Raw genomic sequence first — 12,174 nt, 5'->3', positions numbered from 1 at the left:
CGTGAACAGGACGTTCAAGAAAATATTACAGAATATTATTCCAGGACTGGAGTATCTCGTCTACCATCTTTTCAACTCGGACATCAATAAGAATTGTCTGCTCCAGAGCAAACAGGATGGTTGCAAAGCTGATACAGGTTTCCATTTCTCCTACATCTTATCAAAGGCAGCCATCAAAGGTCCACCAAGCACTAGATGACTTTGCTGGCTGCAGTGTGTCTCCCGCAAAATTGTCTTCAGAGACATCATAGTCTTTCTGCTTTTACTGGAAATAATTCTGGTATGGTTCAGGCAGGTTTGCTGCCCGAATTTCAGTGCTCTTCAGCTCATTGCTTGGATGGTAGATGGCTGAATCAGAACTGAGTTACTGTTCCCTCAGTTTACCTACCTTCACAAGTTGATCGTTGATGTCCTTGTCCAAGTTCCGTTGTCTTTCCTGGCAATTCTTTACCACTCACTCAAATTTTCTGAGAAACTTTTCAAGTATTTCCAGCTAGTTCTCTTAGAGTTAGCTTTATTACTAGATACAACTCAACAGACAGATGTAAGAAAACATGAGCTCATTACCAAGCAAGAAAACCCGAGCAACCCATCAAAAACTGCACAGAAAGTATGTTAAGAATTAGGGACTGAGCAAAGAGCATGTATAAGGCTCTGTTGTTTTCCACCCCTGTTGCTGTGTGCCGCTTTCTGACCTAAAACAATACACAAAAGCCGGAAGAAGGTTGTCAGGCCACGAGAGCCCTCCGTCTGCTGGGTGCTGCACCTGTACGCTTCTCCTGCTGAGCAGATGTGTTTGCGGATGTTGGCGGCGCAGTCGAGGGAGGACAAACTGCGCGTTTCAAGGCTTTTCTTGGCCCTAGCCCCGGCTGCTGCAGCGGGATTTTTAACGGAAGATAATTCCACGTGTCAGTAATCTGGGCATTTGCTGTTTCTGTTCGGGCAGTATGGGAAAACCATATGTTCAGTTGGACTGGAGCTCTCTTTAAAGTCCCTGCTGTCAGTGTTTCAGGTGTTTTTCACCTTGTGTGGTGTTTCAAGGATAGATGCTTATATGTACCGAGTGATTCTTACCGACTTCAGTCAGCAGGGAACAGGCAGTGCTACCGGTCACCTTGTGCTGAGGTACAGAGTTTAGCTAACATTCATAGATTGTTTGAATCTTAGGTGTCTTACACTTAAAAGAATTTTTATTGCTACAAAGAGTAGCAGCAATTTTTCAAAAAGGCAGGAAGGGAGTAGAAGATTTAAGCAGTATGATCAATCAAAATATGCGAGTTTGGGATTTTTGGAGGTTTTTTATGTGAATTATACTGCGTGGCCTTGTTCTGTTCCTCACTAGCCTTTAATGCAGAAATAACTTAATGAAGAAGTTGAATTATCAGGACCAAAAAACATTGCTTGAAGTTTAATTATCTTATTTTAATAGCAGGTTCCTCACCTAGCTCCAGTAGCAGCTCCTCTGTTAATCCAATGGCTTCTCTTGGAGCGCTGCAGACACTGGCAGGGGCTACAGCAGGCCTGAACGTCAGCTCTTTAGCAGGTAAGCTCTGCGCTGCGCTGCCTCGGGGGAACAGCTGATGATCATTCCTCAGGCTGTGCTGGTTCTCTGGGGTTTTTTTTCTGCTCCATGCGTTTTGTAAGGGTGCGGAGTGTTCGAAAGGCAGTTGGTCTGGCTCAATGGCAGCGCTCAGTCGTCTCTCCTTCCTCTTCCTTACACAGGAATGGCAGCCTTAAACGGAGGGCTTGGCAGTGGCGGTCTCTCAAATGGCACGGGTAGCACAATGGAAGCCCTCACACAGGCTTATTCTGGAATCCAGCAATACGCAGCTGCTGCATTGCCCACGCTCTATAACCAGAGTCTTTTAACGCAGCAGAGTATTGGTGCAGCAGGAAGTCAAAAAGAAGGTAGGTGGGAAGCTGCAGGAACAACTTGGGGGGGGTGTTGAAAGGGCAAGCGCAGCCCTCACAGCTGCCTTATCTGCAGAGCTCTGGTTTGGTGGTGTTTTTTAGAATCTCTAGAGTTGCTGAAGGTAAAGAAGGAAAACCTGCGAGGAGTCTCTCCTATGGGCTCTCCAAAGTAGTTTTTTACACCAAAGGCTTCTCCCAGGATTTTCTAGTCTTACATACTTAGTAATCGTGCTCCTCTGTTTTTCTCAGAGGACAGGAGAGTATAAGTCTGCAGCCTAATACATCCCGCCGTCAGGGAATCGGTCGTGGGTTTGTTCATTTTGTTTTCTTGGTCCTTCAGCTCTTCCCACAGATACATGATGTCAATCTTGTTTGCTCTTGAGATTTAGAATCAGTTTTAACACGTAGTGTAAAGCATGAAGAACGTAGGAGTAAGTTTTCAGCAGAATGTAGGGTGATACTCAGAAAAGAATCCATCAGACTATCATTAATGCGATTACTTATGTTTTGCATTAAGATTGACTTAGTTTCTTTGGGCCACAAGCTTTGTGCAGCCGTTTTTGTTTTATTCAACATTTGGGGCTCAAACTTACTGTTCAGCGTTCGTTACAGCAAAGATCTATGAACCAGTTTTGGCACAGTGTGGAAACCACAGGCAAAAATGGTGAGAGCGAGCTTGAATTATCTGAATGACTGATCCCAGCAAAGGGTCATGCTGATTTATTTTGGCATCAAGTGCTCTGCAGAAGGGTGAACAGCAGTTTCATTGTTTGATCTAGAAAATTTTGGTTGAGTGGCTCTTTCACCTTTTTTTTGTTGTTGTTTTTTGGTGAAGTGGGCCTGTGTTACCCGTGCTCTTTCTGAATGTTTATTTCTGCTTGTTGTTTGAAGGTCCAGAAGGAGCCAATCTGTTCATCTACCACCTCCCCCAGGAGTTTGGGGATCAGGATCTGCTGCAGATGTTCATGCCATTTGGAAATGTCGTCTCTGCCAAGGTGTTCATTGACAAGCAGACCAATCTAAGCAAGTGTTTTGGTAAGTTGGCTCTAATCGTTACCTGTAGAAAGGTGGCTTCTTTCTAGTAATTTCTTTTCCAGTGTGTTATCTAGTTTAGCTTTTAAGTCAGGAAGTGACTCTTGCTCTACATTCCTAAAACATAAATCAAGCCGTGCAAACTCTTGCAGCAATGAACTGTATTTTCCTGATCTTCATAGTGACTTCTTGCTTTTCCTGATTTCTTACTATTATGCCTCATTGTACTATTTAGGCCCTAGTGTTTAGGCCACTATGATTTATAATATAGTTCCTCCTCTTCCCCCTTTCTGCCTTTTCACTAATCATTTACGTTGCTGTACATACTATTTACTACATTATCATTACAAATTATTTATAATAATATTTCTATAGGTAACTATTCTGGCTACCGTATAGTACAAGAGCATTTCACTCAGAATATCTGTAAATGCTCTGAAGGCAATTTTTAAAGCTTCCTCCTAATTCTTGAAAACTTCATAGTAGTAAAACCACTTCAGGCGTTACTCTGGTATCAAACTTTGGTTGCATCTTTTACCCTAATTTCTCTCTGCTTGTTGTGTATTTAGATGGGAGGCACATCAGGTTGAAAGTGCATCCTAACAGTATAAACCAACCTGTTGTGCTGCCGTTGCTGTTCAAATGGATGATTTTCAGCTAGCTGCTAAAGCCTGTTATGCCAAAAGAGCAAAGGGCACAGTCTTCCTTGGCTTGTGCAGTAGTAGGCTGTGCAGGTGGGCTGAAAGATTCGTGGGTTTATTTTCCTTACTTTGAAGCCCCAGTGCAAGCAGCCGTAGCATTTTTGTGGTGCTATAAGCTCTTGTGACTGTTTTGGTAGATGGAGATTTCTTGTGATAGGAGGGGTGAACCTTTCTCTAAGCTTTCGATAGCTTTGTGCCTGCGTAATATCCTGTACTTTCTAGTATTTGAGCCAAGAGACGTGGACAAGCTGGTGCTTTGTGAATACCCAGAGGTGTGCTGAGCATCAGGCTGTAACACCTGCATGTGGAGGGATCTCCCCGGGCAGTGGTGGGAAGCAACTGACTGGAGTTCTTTAGAATGGATTCCTTCAAGCCCTGCAGAAGTTTGAGGATGTTCTTTCTCTGGAATCGCATAGAACTTTTCATCCGAGAGAGAAACCTAAACCCAGTAGTGCTGCAAGTGCCACGCTGCCGTAACATGTGCTTCACTCCAAGTAAATCTACTCCTGTAATGCTGGGAGGGTGATCTCAGTCTTGCGTCTTTACTGAGCTATCATATGTAGATTAACACTTTCCAGGTTTGGTTTTCTCCAAGGTACGAGTTCTTACAAAACAAACAGCAGCACTCATTTTTGTTGGGAGACTAGAAAATGCTACTTTAATTTCATGAGCTTTGTATATCTTTTGGCCTAAGTTCCGCACGTCAAAAACAATGTTTTGTCTGAGAGCCCTTAGTAAGAAGTTTTTATGAAGAGTCTTGACATAGTTGTGAGCTTCTGAAAAAGGCATTTCACGCAAGCATCTCTTATCCTTGTGAGTGCCTGCATTTCCAGCTGTGAGTAGCCATGGCATAATTGTGTATTTCCCTTTCTCCAGGTTTTGTAAGTTACGACAATCCTGTCTCTGCGCAGGCTGCCATTCAGTCGATGAACGGCTTTCAGATCGGCATGAAGCGTCTCAAAGTACAGCTCAAGCGCTCCAAGAATGACAGCAAGCCATACTGAGCGCCCCTCCCTGCGGGACTGGAGTGAGAAGGATCTTCTGGTAAGTTGGAGAGGAGCGCACTTAGCGATTCGAAGCCCTAAGGCTGTGTTTTTACAGTCCTGGAAGCTGATCCATGCCTTCTGTCTGGCACATCTTCCCCTGAAGACTCGGCCGCAGCCTCTGCTGAGAATCCTGCTTCGGATGGAGGACAAGTTTGTGCTTTTGTTTCCGGTGTTTTACTTTGGAGTTTAGGTGCCATATCGCTGAGGTTGTTTGTTTGTTTGGGGTTTTTTTTTTGTTTTGTTTTTGACTTTTTTTTCCCCCCTTATTTGAAGTTTGCTGTGTTTGTAACCAGTGTGTGTTGAGAAGGACCAATGCCAGCTCCTCGGGGATGGGGAGGGAAGGTTAAAGGGAGCAGCAGAGCTGACACCACACTGCCTTGGGGTAGAGAGGAGAAGGGGAAGCAGAACGGACGCCACACCGCCATGGGGGAGAGAAGGGAAGGCAGAAATGACACAGAACGGATGACGGAAACAGTTGGGGAAGGAGAGCTGAGTCCATCCGAGTTTGGGTGGGCAAAGAACTGACTCCGTGTAGCCTTTGTCATGCCCCATCCACTCTTTGGCATTTCCCTAACTGTGTGCCATGGTGGGAATTTAGTAAATCATCTCCAAAGCAGGAGACAGGCTAGAAGGGTGAACACGTTAACGAGCCAAAGGAAAACTGCAGTGATCTTTTTTTTCCCTCCTGTACATAAAGTAGTGCCTCTAGCCCTGTGAATGTACGCAGCACTTCATCAAATTGCTAGAGGATGTCCCTGGCCAGAAAATTTCACTGTCCATTTAGAGCTGAATATTAATGAGATGCAGTGAATTTCTCCATATTTAAGAAAACTTGCCCTATGTACTTTGTCTAAGTTTTCTAGGAAGGTACAGAGACAGACAGCTTAGTCTGGATGAATACATCTGGGGCTGGAAACGAGAAACTTTGGATCCCTGGTGACTTGCAGAACTTTTTTGCCAATTTTTCTTCTTAACAGTTCATCACATTCCCAGTTTCTGTGGAATAACATCCTTTTTGCAGAGTATTACTTTGAATTCATTCTGATGAACCTAATGTAAGTGCTGTTTGTGTCTCTGTTAAAATGACTGTTAAACTGAGATACAAAGCCCAGGGTTGCCCTAACACAGCTCTCGAGGCTCCTGTTCCATACCTGTTCTCAGAGGATTTGATTTCCCAGTCTTAACTCTGTTGCAAAGATAACTTCCTGTTCTCTTCTGTTTTTTTAAAAAAATACAAAAACCAGTTTGTGCAGTGATTTGGTCTAGTACTTAGGCATTTCTTTGTACTGCAGTTTTCCTTTAAGGTGGTGCATGCAAGTGCAAACCAGGCTGAGGCAGTAGCTGAGGAACCGGAGCAGAGCATTATTCTGCCCTTTGGTCTTAGCCATTTCCCTTTTTCTTGGAGGGAGCCTGAACACTCCCCTTCAGCGAACACACGCTTTTTCTGCACACTTGTGAACTTGCTCGTGTGTTGCTACGGGCCTTTGTTACACACTGGGTTTAGGGGGCTCCAAGGACTTTTGACACTCTGGCCTGAGTCGTTTCAAGAAATCCAAGTAGAGTCCCATCCTGTAACCACCAAAATCCGCCTCTCTCGCGAGAGGAAGTTTACAATTTCTGTGCGTCTTTAGCAGAAGTTTCATTTACCTCATCTTTTCTCCCATTTCCTTGTTTTCTTTGTGTCCCTGGTTTGTGATGCTGTTTCCCAGGGCACCGGCTAACTCTGCTGAGTAATGAGCGCGCGGGTCCGACCCTGCAGGCTCGGGGCTCTGCTGGGCTCCGGCAGGAGGAGCGCTAATCCCGTCAGACTGAGAGCACCTTCGGAATCCGAACCCATCTGGGAATGTCAGGCCTTCCCAGGGACTGGGTCCCCTGGGATCTCAAACCTCACAAGTCCGAGGCCTGACCTGTAACATCTGAGAAGAGCCCTTTCCATTCTTAAACTGAAAACCAAACAGCTGTCTGTATTGATGGCAGACAGGAAAATCTATCAGTATTATGCAGATCACTTTGTGGTGGCAAAGGTTAAAAGGCCAGACTGCCAAATTTCCAAGTTACGCTGGCATGTGGTACCCTTCTATGTTAATTATTTGAATTTCTCTAGAAACGTAAACATACACTTAAGTGAACCACGTACACTTGAATTCTGCACGATGGGAAAGATGTGTCCTGGTTTTCTGAGAAAGGAGTGTTGGAGTGTGAAGGCCTCCAGGGTGATAATGGGATTTTTTTTTTTTTATAAATAATATACTTTTCAAAAAAAAAAGAAAAAAAAAGAAAAAAAAAACATAGTTGGGAGCAATTGCTCCAAGTGCAACCTGCTGTAACCAAGAATGTTGTTTCTATTTTTATAGACGTTTTATACCGCTCCAGGGTGGAGAATATTTATTACCTAAATTATTTCACTGGAAAAAAGGCCAGGGTCTTGTAGAATCCTGAATGTGATTGTTTTACACACATCATGATGTGCATGATTGAAACTACTGATTTTCAGTGGCCTGTTTGCAGCCCGACAACTGCTAAACGGGGAAGAGAAACGCTGTGAACCAGTGGAGGAGAGCACTGTGCTCTGGGGTCTCTACAGTCACTCTTACCTTCCTTACTCCCTGCCCCGCTGTGCTGAGACCTTTGTCCTGTTCTTCTTTTAACCTGATGCTCTGGCCTCTTTACTAGCCGTTTCCCTTACCCAAAATTAGGTGTTTTAGCTGCTGCATCCCCCAGCGTGTCCCCAGCGCTGTGACTTGAGGCTCAAGCTTGGCTTTGTTGCAGACAGGTGCAGCTCCTGTTGGCCGAGGAGATTCACCAGTTTACGCTGTGGCTTAGGTTGCTCAGCGCCTCCTCCCAGACGTAATCACCTTAAGACGCCGAACTTGGGCTAGCTCTTGTGCCTTACTGGCGTAACTCTAAGTGTTGCCAAAAAGAAGAGAAGATCTATGCAGGTTAACTTTTAAAAGATGTGATCCTCAGATGGTTTGAATCAGCACAGCTCTGCTGTCTTTGGTAGAGCTGCATCAGTTTTTACCAGCTGAAGACGTTGCCCTTTTTGTGTGTTGGTTTTTCAGATTTCCCTTTCTTGGTGTATCCATGTGTGTGTTGCCAAAGTTAATAAATGTATCGAGTTTGTGACTTGGGCGGATTTCTTCCTGATGACAGGACTGACCAGATGCAGTCAGCAGGTCTGTGCCTGTTTGGGGGCTGCCGCTGGCTCTGCACGTTGAGGCTCTTCTTGCCTTTTGGTCTTAAGCCAGTTTTCTTCCTCACGCATTGACAGGAAAGTTTGGGATTTTTGAGGGCTTGGGGCTTTAGATTTTATTTTATTTTTAATTCCCATCATGCTCTCATTCAAGAGCAAAACAAACCAGTGTCAAATGCTTTATTTCCTGGACAGTGGAGAAGAGTTGAGTGAGTGGGAATAAACTGCAGAAGGACTGGTTTAAGTCAGTGCGTGGACCAAATTATTCTGCATGGTCATAAACCAAAGAATCTGAATTTTCTACAGCAGAAGCTAATAGGACTTCTGATGAGATGGAATTCCATATTACATGTGCCACCAGGAATACTTACATATATTTAGAAACAAGGTAGAAATAGTCTACTTCACATACTGATTTTTTTTTTTTTAAGACCTTTGATTTTACTAGATATGCTGTAAGTAAATGAAAGCATTATGAACAAATCTTAATGTGATGCTACTTAGTATCGAGTACTGTATTAAACGAAATCATAGCTTCTTCAGTCCCCTAGATAATGAACAGTCCAAAATAATAGGGTGTCTCTTTGTAGTTCAGTTTTTTTCTTCCAGTAATACAAAGCTCGCAGTATTTGATACCTAGTGATTAAATGTTAATCCTAAGCGGAAGGAGGATTGGAATTTTTCAAAAGTACCCGCGACAATCGTGGTAAATAGCTCTCTGTTTTAACGGTGAGGCAGTTTACCAGCTGCGGGCACTGTCTCAGGAGACTTCTCACTGGCGGATACACCTCTAAGGAAAAAGCTTTTCACCTGATGCCCACGTAGCACGACGGGCTGTGCTTGCGCAGTAGAGTTGACTGGAGTGTTTGTGCCTGGTGGTGGCACAAACCAGCAACGTGGATAAAGCAAATTGCAGATGAACACACAAAGTGCTTTAAGAGCTTGTTGCAAACAGGGGTGTTACACATCTCTGAGCACATCTACCACAACACAGAAAGCACGGAAGGCAGGAACTACCACAGCTGTGAGAACAAAGCGAGGACAAACTGGAGTAACTGTCCCTAAGTCGTTGGGTTATCGGGCACCTCACGGGCCTGCTCTTGTAGGCCAGCCCTCCCTCGGGGCTTAGTGAAACTTCATCTTTCCTCTCAAAATTGCGGAGTGAAATATTTGAAAAATCTCTTACCAGAAAACCACCAACCAAGTGACACTAAGAATGTTCAGGGCGCATGTGTAGATGTCACTTGATTCCATGCCTCTCGTTCGTTCTTGTGCCTCCGTTCATGACGAGTTTGCCTTTCTGGTTTGGGACTGAAACCTTACAGCCACCTGCTGTGTTATCTGCTACCTAGAGTGTTTCTAGAACTACAGAAGCAACTACAGGAGCTGCACTGCGCTGTTTGCTGGAGTTGGGTTAAACTCCGTACTAAATCCCTTCCAGACTTGGACAGTATGAAGAGCAAGTTAATCTCAGCAGTTCTAGCAAGTGGGGTGTTGCAGGTTCAGTGGGCAACGTGCTGCTTGTTGCTTTGGAACTAGAATGCGGCGCTTGCTGTCCTCAAACACGCTGTATCTGCTGTAAGATAATTTGCAAGTCTCAGACCAGCAGCTTTGAAATGTGCTGAAGAATTAAGGCCACAAACCAGGAGATAAAAAGGGAAGTTTGAGGCAGGGAGAGGAGGAAGACAAAGGAAAATTTGCTTCCTCTCTCCCTTACCTCCCGTTCTTCCCCAAATGGTCCTTGTCTCCTGCAGTTCACAAACTGAGGGGAGGAAACACAGGTATTTATATCACTTGATGCATGAACTATTTTATTTATAAACTCTTCAAGAAAGCATCAGAAAACACTTTTTTTTTCTTTCCCTCCTCACCAAACTGGCAACAGTGACTGTAGAGCTTCTCAGAGCCCAGAATCCCCTCCTCACAGAGTCAGGGAGCCGGGGGCTGGATTATATGAAAGGAGGGCAACAGAAAATCCCTGTGCAGGTCTAAGGGTGTGCAAAGTGCTCAGCTAGGACAAGGCTTACCTTGCAGTCGGGTCTTAAGGAATTCTTCTCTAATGTGTGGAGCTCGTCTAGTACAATTTTTATTATTTCCCCCCTATTCTGAATCACCCGCTCCAGTTTCCTGGGCTCCTAGGGAATGAGGAGGGACTGTAGTGGAAGGAAAGAACATGGATTTCCTGGGCTGCCGCTGCCTCCCAACTTGCCCGGTTAGGATGCAAGAAAACTCTCGGCCGTCAAACCACCTGTGAATCCCTTGTGTCCTCTGTCTCGTCTCTCATGGTCTCGGTCTCCGTGGGCACACGTTAGCCCTGGAGTCGATCTCCTGGGGAAGGAGCTCGCTCTGTTCTCCTCCTGAGCGGAGCTGCTGGGGGCGCGGGGCGAGGTGCTCGCTGCGCCGCGGGCTGGGTGCGGAGAGGGAAGCCCAGGCCTCTGCTTCCAGTCGGTTTCTGGCAGTTTGGTGTTTGCTCGGTGTCCTTCCCGTCCTTCGCCTTTCACTCGTGCATCGTCGGCATGTGCTGCCCTTCCCTGTCGCCCCCCTTCCCCAGGAGATGTGGTCGTGCAGTGCCCATTCGTGTTCTCTCTCTCTGTGTTTGGATGTACTGCTCTGTGTAACTCAGTGGGTCTCCCTCTTTCTGGTTTGTTTTTTTTCTAGATTCCTGCCGTTTGTTCATCGTTGTGCCTAAAGCATGTCGATGTGGCGTTCAAGTACATCGTCCAAATCCTTGTCTCTTCAGCTTCTCTGATGCTTGAACTCTCACCTTTGACCTTGTGTTGACCTTTGATGCTGATGTGTATTTTTATTACGTTTGTTTCTTTTTTTTTTTTTTTTTTTGTGCTGCCAAATTGGTTTTGCTAGAAAGACTGCTGAAGGGGAATATTTAAACTTGCATTTGAATATAAAAGAATTTCTATTTTTCTAGAACCTTCCTAAGATAACCACTTGATTTTGTGAATCCGATTCTTTGTAATTGTCTTCAGAGCAGCCTTGCTAGCATACCTTGTGGAGTATTTGTATTTCTGTGAACATACAGCCAATCACTTTCTAGGCTTATTTTTTTTCCGTGTGCTTAGTTTTAAAAACACAGTTTCAAAGAAAAAGGCAATTATATGGTGTGACTCAATCTTGCAGGAGACTTCCTAGTCACATTTTGCTGATCTGGTTTCTGTGCTTGAGGAGACAGCATGTGTTTTTATGAGTTCAAACTTGTGACTTGAGTGGCATCAGCGGAAAACACTTGAACTACATTTCCTTCTGATTGTAGCTACATTTTTGCCCTGGCATTTACTGATTTTTTTTTTTTTTAATTTTTATTTTTATTCTTTTCCCTGCTTCTCCGTGTGATTCAATCTGCAGTGAAAATTTGATCAAAGTTAATGTTGTATTTCGTTAAGCCCCAGCATGCTTGGTTGTTGGGTTTTTGGGTTTGTTTTTTTTTTGTACCTACAATCTCCTCAGCAAAATGTGATGTTTTTGTTTTAATCTTTCAAACTAAAATAGTGCCCAGAAATGTTTTGCATGTTGCCTGCTGTTTTCTTCATACCCTCGTATATATCACCTTCACCTCTCTGTTTTCTATAGTTTGTGCAAAAACTGAGCAATTTACTGGGTTTCAAAGGTATCCTTTAAAGTGGTGGGTTTGGAATGACACCCGTCTGGTCGGAAGCTGCCGGAGGGCATCTCCCCGTGCTGCTGCCTGCCCGGCAGAGCTCCCGGCCACGCTCATCTCCGGGGCTCGTGGCCTGCAGGAGGGGATAGCTGGGGAGCAGGACAACGGGGCAACTTCACTCTTATTTCTGTGCCCAAAGCTACCAGAAGCTCAGGCTCCTCCGAAACGCTCTTTATGAGCATTTTGCATGGTTCGGGGCAGGTTTTTGTCAGGTCCAGCCCCGGTTTCATGCTGTCAGCCAGGCCTGGGCAGCAGGATCCTGAAAGGCTCTAGGTTAGCTCTTGAACTGAAGTGTTTGATACATCCCCGAGAAAGCGTTTGTAAGCCTGCTCCTACCGCTGCTGGCTCTTTTCCCAAGTGACAAGCACAATACGACAGCCTCCAGAGCTGTTACCTGAACAGGGTACCGTCCCCAGCTCTCTTCTCAAGGGCCTTAGCTGGGGAATCTCTATGGAGATTTTTTAGTTTTTGTTTCGTTTTTAATTGGGCAACGAGCTAAGCAGTTTTTCTGGCTTGCAGGACGAACTAGAACAGGTCACTGCTTTGTGGGCAGCAGACCACCCCTACCCACCGTACCGTCTGCACGGGTACAAACCGGGACGTAGCTTCTAGACGAAG

General features: G+C 45.0%; 1 protein-coding gene across 4 annotated transcripts in view; it reads left to right on the top strand.

Annotated features, from left to right (window-relative positions):
• Window positions 1–11,590, top strand: part of CELF1 (CUGBP, Elav-like family member 1) — a 35,730-nt gene extending 24,140 nt beyond the window's left edge. For 2 of the 4 annotated variants that reach the window (XM_009875013.1, XM_009875011.1), the window contains exons 10-13: window positions 1,433–1,543; window positions 1,723–1,908; window positions 2,803–2,946; window positions 4,521–4,877. In XM_009875013.1, the coding sequence (XP_009873315.1) occupies window positions 1,433–1,543; window positions 1,723–1,908; window positions 2,803–2,946; window positions 4,521–4,648 (569 nt within the window). In that variant the 3' untranslated portion in view covers window positions 4,649–4,877. Of the gene's footprint in view, window positions 1–1,429; window positions 1,544–1,722; window positions 1,909–2,802; window positions 2,947–4,520; window positions 4,878–10,541 lie in introns of those variants that run through there. The other 2 variants (XM_009875012.1, XM_009875014.1) reach the window with 2 other exon arrangements.
• Window positions 11,591–12,174: the final 584 nt, after the last annotated feature.

This window comes from Apaloderma vittatum, unplaced genomic scaffold, assembly GCF_000703405.1.
Source record: "Apaloderma vittatum isolate BGI_N311 unplaced genomic scaffold, ASM70340v1 scaffold2378, whole genome shotgun sequence".
Classification (NCBI taxonomy): domain Eukaryota; kingdom Metazoa; phylum Chordata; class Aves; order Trogoniformes; family Trogonidae; genus Apaloderma; species Apaloderma vittatum.
Note: the sequence above shows the minus strand (reverse complement) of the source record. Positions and strands in the feature narration are given on the sequence as shown.